At 37.4% G+C, this 26,487-nt stretch overlaps 3 protein-coding genes across 5 annotated transcripts in view; 2 read left to right on the top strand and 1 right to left on the bottom strand.

Annotated features, from left to right (window-relative positions):
- Window positions 1–3,381, top strand: part of adhfe1 (alcohol dehydrogenase iron containing 1) — a 31,112-nt gene extending 27,731 nt beyond the window's left edge. Inside the window, 2 exon segments of the mRNA NM_207086.1 lie at window positions 796–953; window positions 2,753–3,381. Coding sequence (NP_996969.1) covers window positions 796–953; window positions 2,753–2,836 — 242 coding nt within the window. The 3' untranslated portion in view covers window positions 2,837–3,381.
- Window positions 3,382–5,047: 1,666 nt separating this feature from the next.
- Window positions 5,048–10,658, top strand: si:dkey-97a13.12. Its single transcript, XM_001923700.8, has 5 exons — window positions 5,048–7,147; window positions 7,225–7,265; window positions 7,380–7,538; window positions 8,805–8,884; window positions 10,053–10,658. Exons 1-5 carry the CDS (start codon window positions 7,081–7,083, stop codon window positions 10,210–10,212), a joined length of 507 nt encoding a protein of 168 aa, XP_001923735.1. The 5' UTR covers window positions 5,048–7,080; the 3' UTR covers window positions 10,213–10,658.
- A 2,017-nt stretch (window positions 10,659–12,675) lies between these two features.
- Window positions 12,676–25,753, bottom strand: vcpip1 (valosin containing protein (p97)/p47 complex interacting protein 1). Of its 3 annotated transcripts, none has more exons than XR_012393576.1 (4): window positions 23,027–25,753; window positions 21,521–21,607; window positions 17,272–18,201; window positions 12,676–16,745 (listed from the first exon to the last, which is right to left on the bottom strand). XR_012393576.1 is itself a non-coding variant. In XM_005171393.6 (4 exons), exons 1-3 carry the CDS (start codon window positions 25,614–25,616, stop codon window positions 17,552–17,554), a joined length of 3,327 nt encoding a protein of 1,108 aa, XP_005171450.1. In that variant the 5' UTR covers window positions 25,617–25,753; the 3' UTR covers window positions 12,676–15,868; window positions 17,526–17,551. The 3 variants fall into 3 exon arrangements, 2 of the variants coding, with proteins under 2 accessions (XP_005171450.1, XP_073785000.1); XM_005171393.6 differs by having other exon boundaries at window positions 12,676–15,868; window positions 17,526–18,201; XM_073928899.1 differs by having other exon boundaries at window positions 12,676–15,863; window positions 17,526–18,201.
- Window positions 25,754–26,487: the final 734 nt, after the last annotated feature.

The raw sequence follows: 26,487 nt of genomic DNA, 5'->3' as shown, positions 1-26,487 counted from the left end.
GTGGCACTATCCACTCGCCATAGTGTGGCAGCTAAAGTCCACGCCTACACTATCGAGCGTGTATGAACTGTGATTACTTTTTAAATTGCTGATTAGCTATTGGCCATTTCCCTCTCTGACTGAAGGCAGTCGACCAATCGCGACAGACTGTCATCGGCCCAATCAGCGCAGATTAGCTTCGCGCTAAGGAGGGGTTTGGGAACAAATGAATCACTGGACGATTCATACAGGAGTCGCTGGGATAATTAGATAAAAATAAATGCAGATTATAAGACCATGAAAGTGTTTTTTGACCTTGCATGCATATTAGACTGTTGTTGGAGACCCTTACAACCAAGATATGACCTTATTTCATGTATAATATGGGCTCTTTAATGGAATAGTTCATTCAAAAATGTAAATGTACTCACCCTCAAGTGCTTTGTTAAACACAAAAGAAGATATTTTGACGAATGTTAGCCATTGACATCCATGACAGAAAAAATACCATGGAAATCAGTGGCTGCAGCTTTCCAACATTCTTCAAAATATTTTCTTTTGTTTTCAACTGAAGGAAGAAATTCAGACAAGTCTGGAATAAGTGGAGAAAGTCAAATGTGTATTGATAATTGTGCTGTGGTAGATACTATTGTTTGCACTTTTGTACTATCACTATTGTTTATGATTTGCTCGAGTCTAACTGATAATGAATGGAGGTATATTACAGATTGTGTGTGTGTGTGTGTGTGTGTGTGTGTGTGTGTGTGTGTGTGTGTGTGTGTGTGTGTGTGTGTGTGTGTGTGTGTGTTTTAACAGGTACTGATGTGAGTAATGTTAAGAAAGACGATGCTGGTCGTGTGTTGGCCGACACACTCAGAGCGTTTCTCTATGATCTGGAAGTGGAGGACGGTTTGTCTGCCATTGGCTATACCAAAGAGGACATCCCATCTCTGGTGAAGGGCACAATCCCTCAGGTCAACAAATCACATCAAAATTCTGGTCAATCATAGAAACTTTAATTAATGAGAGACATATGAGAAAGCTTACAGGGATAGTTTACTCAAAACTAAACATTTACTCGCCCTTTTCAACCAGTCTGACTTTCTGACATTAAAAAGAAAAGAAGAAGATATTTTAAAGAAAGCTGGAAACCTCTAATTGTTGACTTTTATAGTATTTGTTTTTCCTTCTGTGGAAGTCAATGGTTACAGGTTTCCAGCTTTCTTCAAAATGACTATATATTATTATTATTATATAACAATATTACTATAAACAGAAGAAAGAAACTCATAGGTTGGTTTGGAAACACGTGAGGGACAGCAAATTGATATTTTTTTGTGTGAACTATTCCTTTTAAACTAGTGATAGTTCATCCAAAAATGAAAGTTCTGTCACCATTTACTCACTTTTCATTTGTTCAAAATCTATTATATCGATTTTCGAGTTTCCTTCTTCAGTTGAACACTTAATAAATGATATTTTGAAGAATGCTGGTTGCTGGCACCTTCCATAGTATTTTTTTTGCCTACTATGGAAGGTTCCAGCCTTCTTCAAAATATCTTCTTTTGTGTTCAACAGAACGAAAGAAAGAAGATTTAAAACCACATGAAGGAGAATAAGTGTTGAGGTCATTTTAGTTTTTGGGTGAATCTTCTTTTCAAGGAAAGAAGCAGTAGAATAATACACACTAAATAAAAACAAGTAATACTAATATTTTTATTTATATCGGTCAAGGACAAGATGTTATTTTTTATAATTATATTATAGGGAATTCCACCTTTATTGATAGAACAGTGGAGATTTTGCTGACAGGAAAGTGTGGGAAGCAGAGATAGGGTAAAGGACCTTAAGCTGAGAATCGAACTCGGGTCGCCTCAAGCACCTCAGTGCTATCTGTCGAAGCACCGACCACTTAATTTTTTAACCAGCTTGAATTTATGCAAGTTGTTTTACACAAGGAAAGCATGTTGAAGTGTTTAATTTAATGTTTCAAAATAATTTTGTTTAAATGTACAAATACGGAGGTATCAGGGTGGTGCAGTGGGTAGCACAGTCACCTCACAGCAAGTATGCTGAATAATAAAGGGACTAAGCCAAAAAGAAAATGAATGAATGAACAAATACGGGTAAAATCTAGGGGGTTGAAGAATAGTGGGAAAATGTATAATTCTATTTATGTCAAATAATGTATGAGAGATTACAAAAACATGCTTCTTTATTTGAAATATATATGTATAATGTTTTACTATTTAAAACTGGATATTTGTGAATGAAAGGTTAGTAAGGTGTTAAAAATAAAATCATGAGAATATATATTTTATGTACTGTATGTGTCATTCAGCTGTCTTCTAGTGGGGATCAGCCAGCCAGTTAGCATTTGATCTCAAACTAATGTACATAAATAAATAAATCAATAAAAATGGAATTAATCTCTATCTAAAGATAAGGTTTTGCACTTTTACTGTTCCTCCTCCTACATTTAAGACTATTATGTACAGTTTAAATGCTAAATACAAGCTGCATATCATTAATGCTTATTTTAATGACTACTAATTAGCACCATATATAAATAAATTATCATAAAACTATATGCATGTTTTATAATGCAACACGTCATAGCAGGTTGCAGTTTTTGCATTCAGTTGTTGCACTTTAAGCCCTGGTTATGATTACCTGAATAATATGACATTGTATGTTGTGTGCTTGCTTTGTGCATTGTACATTTACATCTCACAGAGTGATTACATGGGTTTGTTTGTGTGTGTTTTGGCAGGAGCGGGTCACTAAACTGTCTCCACGGGCTCACACTGAAGAGGATCTGACGGGTCTATTTGCTGCCTCCATGAAGCTCTACTAAGCAAACTGAAGGACACTTTAACACATTGACGAGGTTCTTAGAAGCTCAGCCTCTAATTAGCTGCACTGTTTTCATTATATAAGCAGAGACACCGATCTGAACACTAACCCCAATGAACTTTAATCCTTTCACAGTGGTGAGTGGGTCGAGCATTTTTAATAAGACTAGAAAGCACGATCTCACACACAGGTACTGTTTTCCTTGTATGAAGCATGCTCATTTGGTGTATGCATATTTAAACGTAATTATAATGATTATAATGAGATTTTTACAAGCCATACACACACAGTACGCATCCTTACTTGCCATTCACTCTAACCCTTAAGGCTAATTTGCTAATCAGTGATTTAAACAGGTTGGATTTAAACGTGTCTAATCTAAGAATCGGGATTAGACTTTAAATTGCCTTTGTTTTTTTCTTGAATTGCCTTCTAATCTGATTTACTCATGCAGATTCAGTCATTCATGTTATTCACAAATGTTCATCACAGAATTTCACCAAATGATAGTATTAAAAATAAATGCAATAAACAGAAAGATCTAAATACTTAGTGCTTCGTTAATATTACTGATCTCCAAAGGGATTTTATTTGAAATCTAGGTATTATTGCAATAAGTGAAGTTTAATTATAAACAAATTTCGAGTTTTCTCATCTCAATATCTTCAACTTGAAGACAACCCCCCCACCTAACCCTACTTTCCATCCTTTCAAAGAGGCGACACGGTGGCCAGTGATTAGCATTGTTGCCTCACAACTTTAATTCCCTTCTAAACCAGGCGGCATTTCTGTGCGGAGTTTTGCTCGTTCTCCTCGAAGAAAAAATATTTATAGTCATGCTCTAAGTACACCTCTTCTCAGCCATTAATATCTGACACCTAGCTACAAACAAGCAAGGGGAGAATCCTTGAGATCTACCTGAGCTTAAACTCCCCTCTCGCCCTGCAACGGGAGGGAGCCCAGGGCTCGAGGATCTTAAAAGCTCAGGGCTCTCTCTCACAGGACAGCATGCCAAACAAGCTTTATTATCAATCATCAACTAAGTGTGAACTCTTGAAATGAATAAAGCAACAGTTTGCAGGATAAATATCTAAATATCTGAAAATGTGACCCATTAAGTGGCAACCGCTTCCCATTATATCCCATGAGCGATTTTGGACTTTTGAATGCCAGTGCTGCTGTCAGGGTGATTGGGCGGAGCTTTGATGAAATCGTAGCCAGCATAGACATTATATAGCATAGACATTATATGGACATTATACCATGCCAGAAAGTATGAAAACTTTATGACTTCTTAACCTGATCTGGTATACTGATGTGACGTGTAGTGTCATATTAAGACTGAATTATACTTGAATTATACTGTGTGATTGCTGTATCCCACCTTGCACATTGCTGTGCATTTATACTTCTGCATTCTGTTTGCTCTGTAATAACGCTTCCAAAACGCTAGCTGGCAGTGGGATTTGGTTGTTACTAAATCAGATATGGTTGCTGCCGGAAGTTAATGAAATTATTTTATATTATTTTAAATTTTGCAATAATTGTATTTTATTAATGTCTACCCCAACCGTAAGCCCAACCATCACAGTAATGTAAAAACTTTAGTTGTACCGAGTATTATTTATGTTATCTATTAAATTAACCAATAAATTGCATTTTTTATTGTCTACCCCTACCCTAATCCAACCGTCACAGTACTGTAAAAATATTGATTATTGTTATACAGTGTCATAAAACATGGTGCTATATTGATGTGCATATCGCACTTCCGGCCGGCCGCTTATCCCATCTAGACTTTACCGTGGGCTTTCAATCTTTTTATGTTCCTCTGTGTTGAGTTTTTTTGTAGGTTTTTGATTACATTGGAAATGGGGCAATGCCAATTTACTGTACAAGTAGCTCAAACTCGTTCATTCATTCAGGAAAGAAAGGTGGAAACCAGTTAAATTGCAACAACTTTTAAGCAAAAACAAAAACAGGTAAACAAAAAAAAGGCATCCATCTTGGGCTCCTCCAGGGGACTTGACACTTGTTAAACACTCGTGGCACTAGGCTGGCTCCGCCCCCCACAACTCTTAGCCCTTACCACACTTATCACTGCAAATAAGCCAACCTACGACAGCTCTTGTGCTAGGTGCGATTGTATTGTTATTATTATTATTATTTTTCTTTTTATTTATTTACCTAATTTTTAAATAATTTTTTTTGCGAGGTGTGTATCCGATTTTGTCTTCCTAAGACAAAAGGAATTGACTGCTGATCCATCCACATGAATTTAACGCAGAATTATTGACCTTATTTTGTGATGCGGAAGGGTGCTCATTTTTGCAATTTGTTTTAGAACATCGGAACTATTTGTCTATGGGAGAAATGACTAGGAATAATAAACAGCAGGAAACGGTCAAACTACTTGCTCTACAAACAAGTGTGTTCATGACTGTACATAAAAAAGGAGAACATAATAAGAATAGATCAGTTTGCATTATCAAGCAGCAGAATGAGCTGTTTTTAAACATCTAAATATCTATGTAAGTGAATGAGACTGTAAGTCCGGAGCCAAAAAGATTCCAACGGATGAATAATAAGGTCAATGAACTGTAATTCTTGTCACTAGAGGGCGCTTGTTCACAACAAACAAAGGTGTAGGCTGCATCCGAAATCTTTTATTACTCAGTAGGTGCCGCATTTGAATTTAAATTTACTACTCAGAATGTCAGGAGCATGAATGCATCTCGGAAGTACTACATCCGCCCTTTTGTCATGATCACGTGACTCCCCCAGTGTGAGTTGCTTTGCCTCCCTCCAATTCATTAATTTTCTCATGGGACATTATGGGATAGCGTAGCGCGCATCGGATGCACACTTCAGAATCTCGCCAGAAGTAGTAGGTCATCCGGGTACTTGAATTTTGACATACTTTTTTTAAGTGTACTATATAGTATGGTATTATGTGTTTTTGGACACAGCCACAGTGTTATGACACCATGGGAGTAGAATCATGGGAGTTTATTATTCTTCATTATATCCTGCCTTATAATGCTGCTCTGAGCTGTCTAATAGAATGCATAACCTATTGTAGCATCGTTGGTGTTTCTGGACATTGTTGATGTCGTCTGGCCACACAGGACACAGTCCGTGTCGCTTGTTAAAATAGCTTATTTCTCTGTATTTTAACATTCCTTGTGACATTTGGGATAATGTAAGTACATAAGTCAGTAAAATTCAAACTCACCGTCCACTTTATTAGGTACACCTTTCTAGTACCAGGTTGGTTCCCCTTTTGCCTTTAGAAGTGCCTTGATTTCTAAGTGGCTTAGATTCAACAAAGTACTGGATATATTTCACTAATATTGACATGATAGCATCACTCAGTTGCTGCAGATTGGTCGGCCACATCCCAAAAGGATTGAGATCTGGTGACTGTGGAGGCCATTTGAGTACAGTGAACTCATTGTAATGTTCATGTCATGGTCTGGACATTTTCCTCTGTCCTCTGGCATCAACAAGACATTTGCGCCCACAGAACTTCCACTCACACTATATTTTCTCTTTTTTTGGGGACCATGCTCTGGAAACCCTAGAGATGGTTGTGCGTGAAAATCCCAGTAGATCTGCAGTTTCTGAAATGCTCAGACCAGCCTGTCTGGCACCAACAACCATGCCACGTTCAAAGTCACTTAAATTACTTCCCCATTGTGATGCTCGGTTTTAACTGCAGCAAATTCTTCTTGGCCATGCCTAAATTCTACATGCCTTCTTCTACATGCCTAAATGCATTGAGTTTCTGCCATGTGATTGGCTGATTAGAAATTTGCGTTAATAAGCAGTTGGACAGGTGTACCTAATAAAGTGGCCGGTGAGTGTATACGGTATAACACTGTACTATTGTTTTTTGGGTGTTTTAACAAAGAAAATCTTACTTTAAAGGTTTTAGTGAAGTAGTGTAAATACAGAATTTCCAACGCAAGTGATTGGCCTATCATAACTCCAGCTCCTGGAAGCGTGTGATTGGCCGATCAAAGCTGTGACCTGCAGCACTTATACACTTAACTGAAGCGGAACAGATTTAAATAGATTTAAGAGTGATGACGTTTCCCAGAAAAGCACCTCACCGAGATCTTCTAATGTGTGTGCGTCTATAAGAGTATTTAAAGCCGGGAGAAGCAGAGACTTTGCCTCCACAGCGTTCATTCAAATCAAAGCACAGGTGTTTGGATTAAGTTTGAGTTTCCTGACTTCATCATGCAGCAGATCTACATGCAAAGCCATGAAGAGTTCGAAGTGTTCACCACTGTGCTTTCCCCTCAAGGTCAGTCATCTAGTCATGCTCGCTTTTCATTTCATTTCTGTTCAACAAATAATACAGCAAATGATTGAATCTTTCAGTGTGTCGAAAGAGGGTGATATTCAAACACCAAGGAGAAATGGTAACACATATTTTCTCATTTAAACTGCAGCATCATGTAATAAAGCAGATTTTACTGCTTTAGGACTGATGGAGAAGTTATTTGAAGTTTGTTTTTCGTATGTGTGTATGTGAGATGGATGTGGCAGCAGACTACAGTGCAGACTGTGATGAAGAAGTGAGTGTTCGCGTCGGGGAGGCTGTATTAATGCTGTACCAGGAAAATGCTGACTGGTGTTACGTGCGACTTCATGGTGGTAAAGAGGGATACTTGCCCACAGCCTGCTTCACTGCGGTACTTAAGCATACACAACACACGCAGTGCACCAATGAGAACTAATACTAAACATATACTAAAGCCCATCTGAGCATTACATTTCCAAAACATGAGAGATAAAGGAATTGTTCACCCAAAAATGAAAATTACATAGTATTTTTCCCTACTTGTAAATCAATGGAAACCAGCAACAAACATTTTCAAATTATCTTCTTTTGTGTTCAATAACAAAAAAAAAAAAAAAAAAAAAAAACTCAAATAGGTTTAAAAACTCAGGAGGGGAAATAAATAAGGTAATTTCACAAAGGTAACTTGCTACCCATCGGCTTAGTCCCTGGTTTATCAGGTATTGACACAGATGAATGAACCAACAACTGCTCTGGCATATGTTTAATGTGATGGATGCCTTTCCAGATGGATTTTGGGTTAACTATCCCTTTAACATATTTAAAAGAGTATGTGTAAAATAATGAAAAGAATATGCTTAAAGGAGTACTGTCATGAGTTGTTTTGTTTTGCACTTTTGCATAAAAAAAGAAGATATTTTGAAGTATGTTGGTGACAGGCTTTAGTGCGCTGGTAGGAAATCTCAATTTAATTTACATTTTACACTCTTACAAAGATTTTAGGTTGTATTAATCCATGGCTGAGTCAAATATGGAAAAACCCAATTTAAATTTAAATTGAACAAAAAAAAATGTGTAACTTTAGTTTGATGGTCCCTGTTGCACATTTTGTTGACTAAAAGTTGCATTGCAACTACCTGCCAATTACTTCTCATTTAAGTATTAGTAGATTGTCTGCTTAATATCTGTTTATACTGCTCCTTCAACAGACATTTAACTGACTATAAGAAACTTTGCAGGTACATGTCAACTTACACTAACCCAAACCCCAACCTCAACCTAACAGTCTACTTATAATCTAATGAGAATTAGTTGGCATGTAGATGTGATGTAACTAAATTCAACAAATTGCGTTAAAGGGACCATCAAAATAAAGTGATACTCAACATCTGATTGATTTATTATTGATCCAATGATGAGTTAACATAACCTAACATTTTAAATGTCTATTATATTATTATTTTTTTATTATTATTATTATTAGCTGTAGTAGTATTACTTCTAGTATTTATATTTATTGCAAACTGAATTGGCCAAAATTCATATAGAAAAATTACACAACTACAAGTGCACTAAAGTGAGTCATTTATCTGTCCTAAAAGTACTGTTTTTGTAAAAGTTCATTCTCACAGTACATGATGTGTTTATGTTTGTGTAGAAGCAGGATCCATTAAGGCCGATGGTGACTCCTCCGGCGCAGAGCTCAGTGTCTTCTAATGATCGCAGCAGATGTGCAGGGTGAGACTTGAGGATATTTTGTAATTCTGGTTTATTTAGTGGTTATTATGCTTTGTGCTGTGTTGGGCAAGTTACTGTAAAAAAGTAATTTGAGTAAAAGTAACTACTTATCACTAATTACATTGTTAAAATTGTATTTGAATAACTTTTTAATATCTTTGTGTGAAAAGTTACTTATGTTGCTCAATCTGTAATTTATTTATTTGACCCAATACTAAAAATCCAAATAAATATACAAAAAAAAAAAACACAAATTAAACTCTTAATTTATTACATTTGAGTCAAACAGTAACCTTTAGTTTTATTAAGCAATATGTGCATAAAAACTAAATGTTTGAAATGAATGACACTATATGCCATGTATTGATTTAAATTTCTAAAACATTCTTTTTTTCCTAAGCATATGCAATGTTTAGTCTTGATAAATAATTTGAATGTTCTTCAACTTTAGTTGACAAAATAGTGTTATTCTGATAAATATATATTACTTTGCTTCTATGAAACTGCTGAATTTATGTACATTGAAAAATACAGTAGTTTGGTAATACATGCTTCGGTAAATCAAATTTCTAAATGTATTTAAATTAAATCTCATTTATTACTAAAATGTATACGTCTTTCAGTATTTTGAGGGATATTTAGTGACTATTTTAGAGAATACTGTTGGTCAGACTAGGCAAATTATGTCTATTTTTTTTATATTTTTATGGCTGCATGCAGATATAAACACCTATTTTACAAGAAAATTGTTTTGTGACAGTTTCAGACTGTTGAGTTATATTTTTCCTAGCATTGATTGGCGCGATTATGCATGACCCTTTTGTACGTCTTGTTTTGATGTCCATCAAGGGGTATCAATTGTTTATTAAAGATGTTCAATCCCCCCCAAACCCCCCTGTAATTCGCATCCTAGTCCCACATGAATAATGTTGTCCCAACACAAATCGATTAAGTTCACAAATTGAAGTGGATTGAACATATAACAATTATATTGTCCAAACAAAATCAAGAATCGTGTTGTTTTAACTCTTTTTGAATAGTACTTTAAACAAGCAGCAAAATAAACTGTAATTAAATTACCTAAAATAAACAAATAAATGGATTACATTGACTTTGTAACTAATTAAACCAACAGTATGTGTGTGTTGACTGGTGTTTGTACCTCCAGAGGGCGCTCTCTCCGGTTGCCCCGCCGCGCGTCTCTGCCGGCGGTACCGGCGGGCTCTCCTCGGTTACTACAGCGGCTGCTCTCTCGCCCGCGGCGGCGCAGCGACGGACAGGCCGTGCGCTCAATTGGCTCCATTAACCCGGCATTTCACCCAGACTGACGAAAGCTCTACTTTTATCATTGGAAATGGGTTACAGATCGGCAGAAATAGGACAGCGTGACACCAATGTTTGTCACAGCTCCTTTTTCACTTGACAGAAAAGGACTTTTTTGGGTGTCCTGATTCGGGTTTGGGGTCTTGGTAACTGGTGGAAGGAGTCTTTACTATTACTGGCCCTCATGTAAATATTGTGATCTTGATTGCAAAGTTTTACAATGCAGTTATTATGAAATTACATCACACTATTATTCATCTACAAATGTATTTGAATATGTATTTAGCCGGGTTTTATCTGATATAAGTTGTAATGTGTGTGTGTGTGTGTGTGTGTGTGTGTGTGTGTGTGTGTGTGTGTGTGTGTGTGTATATAGGCAAGTTTATATTTGAAATGTGCATGTGAAACCTATTTATGTTGTTTGAAATAAAATGCTAGCGGTTTCAAAGTTAATATTAGCCACAATTACAGCAAAGAAATAATATTCTAATAAAAAACAAAACAAAACAGAATTTAGGTAAATATGCAGATAAAAGAAAAAAGTTCTAGAAAAAAAAAAAGTTTTTATGTATTCTCTGTAACTAACACACACACACACACACACACACACACACACATAAATAAATATATACTGTTGTTGAAGTCAGAATTATTAACCCCCCCGAATTATTAGCCCCCCTGTTTATCCCCCCACCCCCAATTTTTGTTTTGTTTTTTCAAGACACTTCAATACAGCTTAAAGTGACATTTAAAGGCTTAACTAGGTTAATTAGGTTAACTAGGCAGGTTAGGGTCTTATATCTAGCTTAAAGGGGCTAATAATTTTGACCCTATGGTTTTTAAAAAATTAAAAACTGCTTTTATTCTAACGGAAATAAAACTAATAAGACTTTCTCTACAAGAAAAAATGTTATCAGACATACTGTGAAAATTTCCTTGCTCTGTTAATCATTATTTGGGAAATATTAAAAGAAAAACAAATTCAAAGATTTTTCAAAGAAAATAACTCTGACTTCAACTGTGTGTGTATGTATGTATGTGTGTGTGTGTGTGTATATATATATATATATATATATGTATATATATATATATATGTATATATATATATATATATATATATATATATATATATATATATATATATATATATATATATATGAGCAACACAAAGATGAGCAACACAATTTTTTATTCAAATTTGTATTATTTATGTACAAAATATTTTTTATTGAAATCAGGTTTAATGAGCAGAAAAATAAATCACTGAAATATAATAAATACAGAATATATCACTAATTTATACCCTACGATATATAATCATTTTTATAAATTATGTAAATCAATAAATTAAATGCATGAACTATTGTTCAAGTCATTAGTTATTTTTTATAACTGAAAATAGTCATTTGCATTACATTTTTCAAACAGCAACTTTCAATTTTTTTAAATCAAAGTTTTAGGGGCAGTAATTGTTTATTAGTTTGAATAAAAAGTTTTTGCAACAATCATTTATTTAACTTATCAGTAGGCAGGTAAGACCCTTACAAATAAATATACACTATTGGTCAAAAGTTTGCTGTCAGTAGGATTTTTAAATGTTTTAAAATAAGCTTCTCCTGCTCACCAAGGCTGCATTTATTTAATCAAAAACACAGTACAAATTATAAAATTGTATTAAAAAGTTATTGCAATATAAAATAACTGTTCAAAAGTAGTTTATCATTTAACCATTTATTCCAGCGCTTTTAAAGATGAATTTTCAGCTTCATTACTCCAGTCCTCAGAGTCCCATGATCCTTCAGAAACCACTCTTAGTTATTATTATTTAATATTATTATTATTAATGGTAATAGCAATAACAGCAAATTGACTGGAGTAATAATTTCATTTGAAACTACATACAATAAGAAAGCAGTTATTTAAAATTTTTATAAATATTTTTTCAATTTTTTTTACATTTAATAAATCCCACCTTGATGAGCAGATTAATTAAAAAAACAAAACATAGAAATAAAAACTGACCCCAAACTTTTGACTGCTAGTGTTTTATATTTATTTATTAAATTGATTATATTTGTATATAAAAATATTAATATATTAAATTAATAATTAAATAAAAGATAAAGATTTATGATGAATAGATTCAGTTCTTTATACATTTCAGTTTATCAAAGTATCCTGAAAAAAAAAATGAATTAAATCTGCATATTAGAAAGATATTTGAAATATGATGTGACAATGAATAACCATGATGTAAATTCAGTGTTTTCACTACAGGAATATTTAAAAAATAGATTTAAACTTAAAAGTTCTTTTAAATTGCACAAATTGTTAATTATTTTATCACTAAATATAATCCTGCAACCAATACAAACTGATGTGGTCCATTTGCAAACAGCATCCTTAGATACAGTATAGAAACGTTCATTAGCTCTCTGTAATAAAGCAATCCATAAACAGTACCCACATCATTTCATGGAATATCTTTATTGTTGTTAGGCTGAAAAGTAATCAAGCATGCAAACAGCAGATTCCTCGGCTGCGTAAAATCGTCCAACTGTTTTATTCAAGAAACAGGAGAGACAATCCAGAAAGAGGGGAAAAAAGCAAAACAAACAAAACAGATCCGATATCTGTACAGATGAAAGTATAATACAATATATACCACTATTGTACACTGGAATACAATATATCAGGAGGGCAGCAGTCACAGAGAAACAGCCTGCGCTCGAGTCTGTCACGTCAAGCAGTAAAACGTCTCTTTTGTGCTGCTCTTCACACCAACAATATCAATAATGCTCAAGAGCCAATAAACACGCTCACACAGAAAAGTGCTCTGATGTTGTAAACTTAAAAAAAATCAAGACTAATTTTAAAAAAGAAACTAATCAAACGCTCATCAGGCCACCAGCACCATCATGCTTGGCTTGGATTTTGACCAACACTCCGGTTCTTCCTTTTTTTGAGAAGCGCATCACGCACAGACACTGCAGATCAGAGCTGGGGACGGGAGATGATTAGTTAAGGCTGTTAGTAACAGGTCTGAACACCTGTTTGTTTTTATTTGTTGTTTTTTTTGGCAATAATGGGTTAGGCTCAGCAAAGTTTCGTTACGAGTTCAGCACAATCTGTAGGAGTTTGACTCCCATGCTTTCATCCAGTGAGCGCTGTGCAAAGAGCAACAGCTTCAGTAATCAGTTGTACTGTAAACTTGATTTTTGGTGACATGGGAAGATTGTATATAGCAGAATATGGGTATAGTCTGATGTAAAAGAAAATGCTCACACTGACAAAAATCTAGGTCTTTTGTCTCGTTTTAAAAGTGAAAATATCTAAAATCAAGAAGAATTTTTTAGACCAGTAAAAATATTTTGTTTTCAGAAATAAGTCAGTATTAAAGTGACAGTTCACCACAAAAAGAATATCCTCTCATAATTTACTCATCCTTGAGTTTTCCAAACTAGCTTGATTTATTTATTTTTGTTCAGTTGAACACAAAAGAAGATATTTTGAAGAATGTTGGAACAACTGACTTCAGTAGTATTTTATTTTTCTACTATGGGTATAGGTATCTAAATCAGTTTGAGATTGTTCCAAATAAAGGAAGATATTTTGAAGAATGTTGTAAACATGTAACCCAGGCGTAACTTGGAGGTCCAGTGTCTTGGACAGTTTAGCTCTAACCTTAATTAAACACATCTGAACCTGCTAATTAAGCTCTTACTAGACACACTAGAAACCTCCTGGCAGGTGTGTTGAAGCAAGTTAGAGAGCTCAGCAAGACACCGGCTCTCCAGGACTGAGTTTGGACACCACTAGGTTACATGTTTACAACATTCTTCAAAACTTCTTCTTTGATTCAGAACAATCTCAAACTGATTTGGAACAGCTGAAGGGTGAGTAAATGATGACAGATTTTTCATTTTAGGCTGAATTATACCTTTAAATATGTTTTTCCTTAAAGCAATCAAAACAATTTTTGTTTTGGTTTGCAATAAGATATTTGACTCAATTTTGACAATTTCCAGAAAACAATATTTTATACTCGTCTTAAAAATGCATCTTGATTTAAGAATTTTTAGATATTTGGACTTGAAACAAAACAAAACTTTTTTATTGCGATATTATTATTATTATCATCACTATTTTTATCCCAAAAATGACAACTCTGTCAGCATTTACTCCTCCTCATGTCGTTTCAAATCCATACATTTCTTCTGGTCTTCTGCACACAAATGAAGATCTTGTGAATCAAATAAGAGAGATTTATTTCCCTCCTCTATGAGCATCTTCACCCACATCTCAGAGGCTTCGAAATGTTCATAAAGAGATAAAAAAATAAACCTATGTGAAATGAGCTGTTTAATGCAAGTCTTTCAAAGACACATAATCGCTTCATATGGCAAGCATGTTTAATTTAGTCTCCGGTCCACGTATAAACATTGACCAGAAAACATTAGCAGTGGAAAACAAACCTCACTGACTCTTGCAGAAGCTCAAACATGCTGTGTAAGATGCCAGAATGAACCTCGCTGGCTCTTGTGCATCAAGCGAGCATGCTTAACTTTTCACTAAAAACATAATTAAATATGTTCATCATAAAAAGACGTCCCTTTTCTTCGGATATAGCTTGAAATAGCTTTTTTTTTTTTTACTTTTAATACTTAAAATTTGCTTGTTTAGATTACTTTTTTGGCTTCTAACATTTAAAAATGTAATAGTTCAGAATTTTTTTTTTTGACTTTTCATATTGAAATGTTATAGTTTTGGCTGAACAGAATTAATTTTGGGGGAAAATCACTCATTTTTCATATAGAAATCTTCATTTGTGTTCTGAAGAAGAAAAAAATCATACAAGTTTGGCTGAAATGACATGAGGGTGAATAAATAATCCACAATAATATTTTCAGGTTAAACTTAAACTTTAAAGCAGCATTTCTCAACCATGTTCCTTGAGGACCACCATCTTTGTTCATTTTCCATGTTTCCTTAACCACACACACCTGATTCAGATCATAAGTTCATTAGCAGAGACTGAAAGTGTCCTATAATGAGTGTAACAGATGAAGGAGACATCCAAAACATGCAATGTTGGTGGTCCTCCAGGAACGTGGTTGAGAAACACTACTTAAAACCATCCTTGACACACATCACCCTCTACTTCAGTGTTTTAGTACAGCCTAACACAAGTTATAATAATAATAGAAGTAGGAAAATGCTGAAAATATTACCATCTCAGCTAGTTTCTATTCAGATTGAGCCAAAATCTACGTTACATTCTTCATACTAAGTAAACTTGTGTGAATTGCCTTGCGTTAAAAGGAAGCGGACATGCAAAGAAAAAAAAGGACACAACGAAACCAAAAACCGATGAGCCTGAACAACTGCATTGAAGGCAAGGCTGATAAGAGTTCAAAGGCCAATCTGAGATTACACAACAGAAACTGGCGCTCAGATGGACACACACTCCATGCCGATTCGCTGAGAGAGGTTTTCTGAGCTCTGACTGTGAAGTGAGATGTTTAGGTGATTTTATTTCAGGACTTTTACCGTGTAGTGTTCTTTGGATAAGACAGCAATGGGTAGTACAATGTGGAGAAGTGCCAAAGACAACTGTATCACTGAGACGACACCAGGTTTGTTCCATAGGCCAGAACTGTGCTGAAAACACAAAACAATTCTGATGAAGGAGGCCCTGTTACTTAATAAGTGCACACAGACTGAAGTTTAGACAGCCGGTGATTCAAATTAGTTTGTAATAATGTTGAGGCAGAGCTGTGAATCCAGCAATGCGTGTCAAAGTGCACTTTGATTATTGAAGTACTTTGCATGTTCACACCAGCGAAGCTCAAGAGTGATCTACAAGAGATAGTTCAACCAAAAAAGAAAATCATTCATTTATTCACCTGCATCTTAGCCAGACTATGTGGAACACTAAATAGTTGTCTTTTCTGAAAACTGCAATGTTTTTCTACTTACTTTTCAGAAATAATGAGTAAAAATTAAGCGAGTTTTCTTAAAACAAGAAAAATAATCTTCCAGTATAGTATTAGAAAAATAATGTTGTTTTTGGTTTGAAATAAGATTATTTTGCTCACCCTATTGGCTTGTTTTAAGGAAAACTCACTTAATTTAGACTTATAATTTCTGAAATTATAACAATACTTTTAAATTGTCTAGAAAATGCTTCTTGATTTAAGATATTTGGACCAGACGAAAGTAAGAACATTTTTTGCAGTGAAAGTCATTATGTTCCAGTGTCATTTTGAACATCACTGAGGTTTGTTGTACACTGTAAACATGCTGGGTTCCATGTAATTCCTCGTTCATCCAACACAAATTAAGTTATCTTAATTGTTTTTATAAATTGAGGGGATCAAATATAAAACAATTAAGTTAAATCATTAATAATTGTGTTGATTTAGGTCATTTTAAATAAGTAGTTTGAACAAGGAGCCATGTTTTGAGTGTTTGAATGCAAAAACATTCCATAAAATAGCAGTTTTTTTGTTTCGAAGAGAGTTATGGAGGACGAAACCTGCAAAAACAATAAATAAACGCGCAAATAAATAAAAAATCTACAAATTTTGGTATAAATAAAACAATAAATAAAATAAATATGCAAATAATCAAATAAATAAGTAACACCTATATATATATATATATATATATATATATATGAAAACCCCGCAAAATCCTGTAAAAATAAATATATAAATAGTGCGGGCTGATTAATGATTAAATAAATTACACAGATGTTGGGGGAATAAGAAAATTTCATTTTTCCCCCTTTCACACTGCAATATTCATTATTTATATATTTATTTATGCAGGATTTTGAAGATTTATATATACATTTAATGTATTTGTGTATTTATTGTTTTATCCAGAAATTTGTGTATTTATTATTTATTAGTGTATTTATTGTTTTATGCAAAATTTGTGTATTTATTTATTTGCGTATTAATTGTTTAATCCAGGAATTTGTGGATTTATTTATTTAATTATTTGTGTATTTATTTATTTATTGTTGTTGCAGGTTTTGTCCTCCACAGAGAGTAAACCCTAGACGTTTGCATCAATTTTAGTTGAATTATCTCTTTGAATTAGTGTGCATCATACATATATAGTAGGTGATGAAAGCCGACACTCTATCCCATAAATAACCACTCCAGACTTCACATCGTAAGACGTTGAGAAAATGTAAGGAATGCGTTTTACACTAAAAAGACGCTTATGTCAGTAAATCGGCTGCACCATTACTTGTTAATTGGATCACAGTGTGTTATGCATGTGTGTGTTATGCCAGGAAGCTCACTCTCTGCTGTGAGGGTATATGAAGCATCAGGATTGGTCCATCGGTTCGAAGGTGTTGGGAGGCTCCGGCCCGTGACTCTCCATCTCCTCCGGTTTGTCAGGAGTCTCTTCTTCCTTCCCATCATTCCTTGCTGCAGTGTGCTGGCGCAAATGTTTGTCCATTGACGCCTGTATGTTAGATACCATCTCCTGCAAGCGCTGACGCTGGGCCTCAATCACAGCGGGCTCCAGCCCCATCCCGCGGCCCTCACGTAAAGTAAGCATGCCTGGAGCTACACGCACTAAATCTTCCCCTGACAACGTTAACCCTTCTCCGCGGGCACTGCCGCTGAGGTCAACGCCGCTGCTGTGCTGCCGCCTGATTGGTGGATGTTCAGGAGGGGCCGAACCTAATGAGTGCCCTTTACCTTGGAAGGCAGTGATGTTCTGCTCCTTCTTGCGTACGGCACCACCGGAGCCCAGACGCAAACTGTGTGCGGGACTTCCCTCGCGGCTACGAGACGCTGCGTCTGAGCGGAGCTGTGAAAGGGCCTCCTGGACGAGCTCCTCCACATCCGGGCCCACTGGAAAATGCCCGGCTGTGTCCACACACAGCTCCAAACGCTCCTCGGTTGCATTGAACACAAACGTCTTACCCGACAAGTGGGGCAGTGTGCAGTGCTTCCCGTCCAGGAGACCTTCGCATAAATATAGAGAAAATTAGCGTAATAGCTAACATACATGATGATATTACATTAGTGTTGTCATGATACTGGAATTCGGTACCAATCGATACTAAAGTTTTAAAACCGTCAATTTCCCGCTAACATGTGAGTGCTACTGAGCACGTTCTTAATCAGCGCTGATTAGCCATTGTGTTCACATGCTCAACAGAAAAGATTGTAATTGGTGGTGAAGGTCATCAGTTTACCAAACTCACAACAAGGCCCGGAATGGCTAATCAAGAGGACTGGGAGAATTCCCGGTGGGCCGGTCTGTTTTATTGGCCGCGAGGGCCGGTGTCCCTAGCTGCTTGCACTCTCAGCAGTCGCACTTTTTTCATCTATTTGTTTATTTGACCATAGCTTTCCTATTTTTATTCATTATTTTGCCGCAGCGCCGCTCTTTTTATTTATTTTCTCGCAGCCCCGTGAGCAAAATGCAGCCTGCAGGTTAACTAACGTTAATGATGATGATGTAACTATCGACCCCAAACAGCGGCGACTTAGTGAATATAAGAATCCGAATAATTGATATTAATACACCTGCTCAATTAAAATCAAATGATTTACTACATTAATAAATCTGACATAACTTGATCAGAAATCTAAAAAGGGGAGAAAAAGATTGAGCCATCAAAGGAAAGTAGTGCTGTGTCTTAAGGGTCACAAGTCATTACTTATTTTTTATAGCCATAATTATAGCGCCATTGTGGTCCAGTGGTAAGCATGTTGCGTTTCAACGCCGCAGACCCGTGTTCGAATCTCACCTGTAAAATTGTTATTAATTTTTTTTTCATTTTTATTGTAAAGACATATAATACTGTTAAGGCTGATTTATACTTCTGCGTCAAACACCGGCGTATGCTACGGCGCTGACGCATAGCCTTTCGCCATGGCCGTCGGCGTCACTGACGTGCACCCCTCAAAAAGTTTAACTACACGTCGCAACAACGCATAGCGCAAGCTCTGTGATTGGTCGGCTTGGTAGCGCTGACGAGTCTGGGCGGGACCGAGAGCCGCGCAAATGGCGCGAGCGATTGTTTACAAGTGTGGAGTCCCGTCAAGGAGCTCCGGATGGAAAGTTTTGTTTTGTGTTTACCTCATAGTTAAAGTTGTTGCACGTCCGCCGGTTCCTGCCTCAAAATGAGCGAGTTTGAGCCACTTGTACATCCCGGAAGTGTTCAGGAAAAGCAAAAAAGCAGCGAAGAAACTTGACACAGAGGAACATTTACAACTTACTGCCAACTAGCGTTTCGGAAGTGTTAATGCAGACCAACAGAGACAGCGCGCAGAAGTATAAATGCACAGCCACGCGCGTTGCATGCGCCGTGGGTTACGCTGGTCACTTGACGCAGAAGTATAAACCTGGCTTTAGGGTTGTTGCACATTTGAATTTCTAAAGCAGCTGTTTTCTTGAAAAAGACGTGATAGAAATTAGAAACTTAATAGGAATCAGTCGTGAACTGAGGTGGGCCGGTCTGGCTTGAAACTCCAGGGCTGAAAATGAGTCCAACTTCAGCCCTGCTCACAGCTGATTACTGAGTTTAAACACTGATACAGGGACACTGGAGCATTTCAAAGTCAAGTCGATCTGCTGGTTTGTCTATAAGCTAACATATGAGCAATCCACTGATGAATCGTGGCTAAATTTCTCCATAGTCCCTGTATCTGTGTTTACAATCAGTAAACAGCGTGAGTTCAGTGAACTGTAGACCTTCACGGCCAATTACAGTCATTTCTGTTGTGCATGTGAACACAACAGCAAATCAGCGCTGTTTAACAACGTGCTCAATAGAGCTCAAATGTTAGCAGGAAAAGGACGTTTCTTAAATTTCTGTATCGATTGGTACCAAATTCCAGTGTCGTACAACACTATATTACACACCTGCTTCATTGATTATGTTTTCTAGTTTATGCTAGTGAAATCTATCAGAAATAAAAAAATATGTATGTACTAGAAATCCCTTATTTTAAAATACACCGTTATTCGCTTTTGAATAGATTCAAAGCTTTGTTTTTAGCAACAGATGGCACTGTATGCTTCACAAACAGCCATACTCTGCTTGCATCCAATTCCTTACAAATATGACTTGAATATGAAATAACAACCTGCTCTTGTGAGGAAATGTAACTATTTTTACGTTTTGTCAGTTCAGTGGCTGAATCGTACGAGTTCCGTCATACGAAATGTACCATTTTAAAAAGGAGGCGTGGCACCCAACCCCGCCCCTAAACCCAACCGTCATTGGGGGATGAGCAAATCGTACTAAATTGTAGGAATGAGACTTATGAATTGCTGTGAGATTGTGTTAAAAAAAAACATTAAAAAATGAATTAAAAAAAAAAATGTTTTCTGACCACAAATAACTGAAGGATTCGGATTTATACCTTCCAATCCATCTTAGCATGAATCAACGTTTATCCTTTTCTCATCATCTCGTTTCTCATTATCTTTATTAAAAATGATTATTTGATTATTTAAATGAGTATGTAACTTTGAAATGATTTTAACAAATGAATAAGTTAAACACACTGCTTAATGTAAGAATGTTCAGTGCATTTGCCCATCTCTGTGTAACTTTTTCAGGAGCCACCAAACTGTGCTCTATTTGATTGTGGATCCGTTTCACAGGTCTGAAGTCAGCTCTAAACAGTCTAGTGGATGTCTGACGTTTATGCTTATGATAATGTTCAGAATTACGCACAAACCCCACGTGGAAATTTTTCTAGTTTATCTTTGTTTTAACCAATCAGGTTATGTGAGAGTATAATTGTTATTGATTGGTGATTGTAAGCAGAGCGGCCTAGGAACTCATTGCGAGTGTTGAAGCTGGCTTCTGCTGATGAAACTGCAAACTATCTTCAGTAAACTTTATTATTTATTTAAATCTCTGACTCCGGCTCTTCTTCATCTGACAGACTAGTCATTCTTTGGGTTAAACTGTATACCATTCCTACATTACATATTAATTATTATACAAAAAAAGCCTGGTTGATTAAAATAAAATATTGAACTCCTCTGCAATAGATCTCTCAGCTACAGACAGAAAAAATATAAATCTGGGTTAACACAGACTCACTTCACACTACAAACAATAAAAATTCTTCAGCATTTGTAAAGAAAACCCCCCTATTATGAACTGGTTCTTAAACTGGTTTTCCCGCCCTAACAAAGTACTTTTGCAGATACTTCTGACAGGACATACAATTGTGGTTGTGCCTTTAAAGCATGATTTTGAACTTTGAATGCAGAATTTAAATTGTGTGACAGAATGAGAGAGAAAAAAGAGATTACCCATGTCTTTCTTCACAATATTGTAGAAGACTCCTCCTTGCTGGAACAGGTGAGGCAGTTTCTTGGCATATGACCAGACATCTTCACCTGATAGATAGATAGAGAGATAGATAGAGAGAGAGAGAGAGAGAGAGAGAGAGAGAGAGAGAGAGAGAGAGAGAGAGAGAGAGAGAGAGAGGACAGAGAAGACAGAGAAGAGAGACGGTTATAATTGAATCCAAAAATGCTGAAAGTTAAATATACCATTTGTTTATTATTATATTATTGTTTAAATTTTATTATTATTTAGCTACTATTTCATTAGTATTCATGTGTTCTATTTAATGTATTGCTTTGGCAATACATTTGTAACATTTGTCATGCCAATAAAGCAAGTTTTAGCAATCAGGAATTCCTTATCAAAATTTACCTGAAATGCTTTGAAATATTTTTAACTTTGTCTACATGTATATTTTTCGATATAACAGGTTTCCCGGTATTGTGATTATTGCTCTAAAATAAGTTCTTTTTAAATGTCTGGATAATAAACAAAACCTTTCTTTTCCCACTTTGAACACAATATACTTTATTTTGGGAAATATTCATAATATTTTGGAACAGTAAACATGTCAGGCTAAATAACTCAAATTGAATCATTGACTCCTGCTGTCTTCGGTAGTTTCAAAAACAGATTTTTTTTGCCATTTAAAAACAGCATCTTTGTATATCTTTTCTGCTGGGGATACTGTAAAAATCCCAAATCCTGTCCTAAAAAATGAAAACAAAATGTAAAAAAATGATTTAAAAATTAGCTTTGACTTCTCCAAACAGCGCTATTCACCTTACTCTTGGCGTATGAGCGGGCACAGCCATTTGAATCTTTTTGGCTCAAGACTTCCGGTCTCATTCCACTAATTTTAGATGTTAAAAACAGCTCGTTCTGCTGCTTGATGTTGCAAACTGATATTTTCTTATTATATGACAGTTTTGTGCAGTTTATTCCTAGTCATTTCTCCCATAGGCAATTGGAAGTTTTAAAACAATCGCAAAAATGAGCGCACTGCCGCATTGAAGAATAAGATCAACACTCTTGGAAACGGTTATCGCCCCATGCCTATTTGAGAGAGTGTTTAAACGAGAGAAAAGTGTGAAAATGTTTATTCATGTGTGGGAAAAGTGTATAAAAGTGTGTATATGGTGGCGGTGTGAAGAGACCTACACTGTGTATTTGTTTGATGTATGTATGTAAACAGTTAGCTTTGTCCCTCTTCTAATAAAGCCCCGAAAATAATTAAGGTTCAAAATATTTATTTTTTTCTGTATTGTTTTATGTAAATCTTTAAAAATGCATATAAATAAAGTATTTAAAAAAATCTTGTGATGTGTAAAATTTTAGCAATGGGTGTTTATCACAATCCAAACACTTATGCACTGCAGATGCTACTTCTAGTATAAGACACTCTACAGTCTTGCAGTAATCTCATACAGCATATCACTTACAGAAGAGTGTGAGTGTGTGTTTCTTACCCATGAGTGCTGCCAGGAGACACAGTGATGACATCTCAAGGTCAATGTTGTCCTGAAGTTCCCTGCTACTGCTGTGGCTGAGGCGTGGGTCAGAGTGAGCGTGTGTTTGAGGGCTGTGAGTGTGTGTTTGGGTTACTTGAGGATCAGCCGAGCTCTCCTTCAGCACCTCCACAGAAATCCGATCTCCATGCTGAAGCGCCACGGGCCGGTTCTGGTCTTCGGGAGGTGGTGGAGGCAGCTCTCTGGGCGGGAACCCATGACGAATGCACAGCTGTCCGGGCGACAAGTTGAAGACCTGGATGATTGAGTTCTGGAGATCACTGTAGGTAGTGTGCGGCTGCAGAGTAAGCATGGCCTGCCTCCCGTCGCTGGTGGTTACACGGATCTTCTTCTCTCCGCTGGTTGGGGGTACTTTGGTGGGAGTGGGAGGAGCGGAGGATGATGAAGAGGAAGGAGATGATGGGCGAGGGTCCTGATGGCGCACGCGATCTGTGCTGCGGCGCTGGGAGAGGGCAGCCTGCTCGCTGATGCTGTGCTGCAACACCCTCTCGGTTTTGCTCATGACCAGCTCCTCCTTATGCAGAGTTTTTCCCTTCTGTCCCGTCAGGATGATTTTAGTCGGAGGGTGAGCAGAAGATTCACCTCCGTCTACTTTATTTTGCACGTGAGCACCTTCGATGGCAACTGGGTTGTATTCATCTTGGCTCTTCTTTGCGGTGTGATGCAAGATGGTGTTTACTACCTTCTGGACTAGGATTTCGCTGCCAAATTCACCAGGGAAGTGCTTTGTGACGAGACGCATGGTCACATCGTATACATTACTATTGAGAGTCGGATCAATTTCGTACTGGAACCAATAAACAGTTTCTCGGACTACACGGCCAGCCCACTCCAGAGTGATCGGGAAGGCTTCGGGAAGATTGTCGTACTCCTTTCCTTCCCAGAAGTGTTTGAACCCACATCCGCACTTGCCACCTTGAGAGGGAGTGTTAGTGCGGTCCCCGTCCAAATACACCACAGAGCCGTCACCCCGAACTCTGCGTACTGAGGTCCCATGACACCAGGTGCAGGTTGTGAGTGAGCTGAGTTTATAATCAGGCACGAGCACATCTTTTTCTGGGTTGTAGGAACAAACTAAACTATTTAATGGGAAACTGTAGTTCTTGTCTGCACGGAGCGTCCCGTGAGTTGATTTGGCCAAGTTGTAGAGTTTCCCTCCAGGTATGAGCCATTCGGCTGGTACGTGGAGCTCTGAAAGAGCGTTGCAGACCAGGCAGCGGTGGAGGCGGCCTTCCTGGATGGATTTCTTGGCCGCTTCTGTCACCTCCTCCGGCTGTACGCCGATCACTCCAGTGCGTCGGTATATGTACTGGTGGACGTCGGCTACTAGAGCGGGATGGATGCTGTGCTTGTCCATGAAGACATCCTCCATGGCGCTTACGAGGCGCAGGAGGTACTTATCCTGGAGGCTCCGGTCGCCCCCAATCACACAGCTCCCGCTGGGATCCAAACTCACATACTTGCGGATGAGCTCCTGAGGAACACCCCACGCTTTGGGAAGCAGTGCAGCAGGCAAACGGGGCAAAGCCAAGCCCTTGATGCCCACAAGAGGCAGATAGTGATTTCTGCCAGAGCTGCTCCAGGCGATGCAGATGGGCTTGTTCAGAGTGCCGTCTTTCCCTCGGCATTGCTCCTCTGGAATAAGGCCCGGTAGGAAAGTGGCGGAGTAATCCCCGGAGCTTCGCATACCGCTCAGCGAGTCCAAAAGGATTACAGGTCTGTGAAGTACATTGGCCAGGCCAAATATGTGAATGTTACGCAGGCCCAGTGGAACGCCTTCTGGAGGGACAAACAACGGGTCACACTCATTGATGATGTCTTCCCATTCTGCAGCATCTATGAAGTCCTGGAAAAGAGCTTTGTAGCGGTCGAGGTTCTGCTTGAAATGGAGTTTAAGGTTTTCCCGAAGAGCGTGCCAGAAAAGCTCGCGTCCAACTAACGCCCTGGACACGGCGTGGACCAGGCAGTGTCCATCTCCGTCCACATGCACAGGAATAAGACACTCTCTATTACCGTTCGCTTTCTTGATCTCCTCCAAGGTGTCATGCAAGTAGATCAAGCTCCCTGACCGGTCCCGTCCATACCCAACAGTGGACACATGCTCTTGCTCGATGAGAAATGCACGGTCCCCAAGCAGCGAGCAGTCAAAGATGTCTCCCTGGTTCATTTCCTTCAAGAGTTTGGCAGTGCCTGTCTGTTTGTCCATGCCATAGCGGGTGAGGATGGGTGACAGTAGCTTGCAGTGGTAGTTGGACAGTCCCATCACTTTCACCAGCTCTGAGCCCTTCTTGGGAGGGCCTGGCACACCCAGCAAAGCATTTCTCAGCAAATTATGAAGCACTACATCAGGGTTAGTCACTTCCTCCACATTGGCGAGATTCTTCTGCTCGTGTCTCTGTCCGCACTCGGTGCACTCGATGCTCATGGAGGTGTGTGCGGGGAAGATGAGCTTCGCCTGGCACTGCGGGTCCGGGCACATCCCGCATAAAATGCGCCTATCCTTCTGTTTTGAGCCCGGAATCAACGACATAGTCCAATCTGAGATTTCTTATGACGCCGCGGTTTACAAAAGCATCGCTGTTTAATCGGCGACGGACGATAGAAAATTATGTCACCTCACGCAGTTTCTGTTTTCCAGTAACAAACACAACACGGAAGCGGTTCTGTAACAGCGTGACCCTATGGGTCGCGCAATGCATGTTGGGAATTGAAGTTCTAAATCGTCTCAGGTCATCTACCTTCTAACGGCATTATTTTAAAAAGCCACTGATTAAAATGTATTTTGATATTATTCAAAATTACTGCCCTATTCTGTAGTTACGAAATTGAGTTTCTCCACTTGGACGATTATACAACGAGGGCTCTTTTGAAAAAGTGGCTTTAATAAAACTACAATATCCACAATACAAAGAAGGCCAAAGGTTGTGTTGTGTTGTGTTGTGTTTATGGAGTTTAACAGACTTCATATGGGCGTGAGAATAAAATGCAGACATTTTTAGGATATCAACGGAATAATATTAGATCAATGCAATAAACTAGATTAATATTACAATGGTGTGTTCTCTTTATTTGTAACAGACAAAGTACGTTCAGGGGGTGAAGAAGACTTAAAAAATGAATAGGCTATAGAAAATAATCTAGACTTTTATAACGTAATCTAATATTTTTAAATTAAATTCTTTCTTGTTGTGTTTTTTACTGTAATTATAAGAAAGTGGTCATTTAAAATTGTCATTTCCATCACAAAATGTTTTAACCATGAAACATAATTTTGCATGCAGAGAATGTTCGGGGCACATCCGTTTATTTATAAACAAACAACCAAACCAACAAACAAACAAATAAACAGTTCAATTAAATGTATTATTTAATCACAAATGTGTCATAAAAAAATATATGAT

The sequence above is a fragment of the Danio rerio genome, chromosome 2, assembly GCF_049306965.1.
Source record: "Danio rerio strain Tuebingen ecotype United States chromosome 2, GRCz12tu, whole genome shotgun sequence".
NCBI classification, from domain to species: Eukaryota; Metazoa; Chordata; class Actinopteri; order Cypriniformes; family Danionidae; genus Danio; species Danio rerio.
Note: the sequence above shows the minus strand (reverse complement) of the source record. Positions and strands in the feature narration are given on the sequence as shown.

What these genes read in the sequence shown, in the direction of transcription:
- si:dkey-97a13.12 (XM_001923700.8), top strand. Translation starts at nt 7,081, where the DNA reads ATGCAGCAGATCTACATGCAAAGCCATGAAGAGTTCGAAGTGTTCACC. An exon ending in CACTGTGCTTTCCCCTCAAG is followed by an intron (nt 7,148 to 7,224) that starts GTCAGTCATCTA and finishes TGAATCTTTCAG; the next exon opens with TGTGTCGAAAGAGGGTGATA. An exon ending in TCAAACACCAAGGAGAAATG is followed by an intron (nt 7,266 to 7,379) that starts GTAACACATATT and finishes TGTGTATGTGAG; the next exon opens with ATGGATGTGGCAGCAGACTA.
- vcpip1 (XM_005171393.6), bottom strand. Translation starts at nt 25,616, where the DNA reads ATGTCGTTGATTCCGGGCTCAAAACAGAAGGATAGGCGCATTTTATGC. An exon ending in TCTCCTGGCAGCACTCATGG is followed by an intron (nt 21,608 to 23,026) that starts GTAAGAAACACA and finishes TCTATCTATCAG; the next exon opens with GTGAAGATGTCTGGTCATAT. An exon ending in TATTGTGAAGAAAGACATGG is followed by an intron (nt 18,202 to 21,520) that starts GTAATCTCTTTT and finishes ATTTATGCGAAG; the next exon opens with GTCTCCTGGACGGGAAGCAC.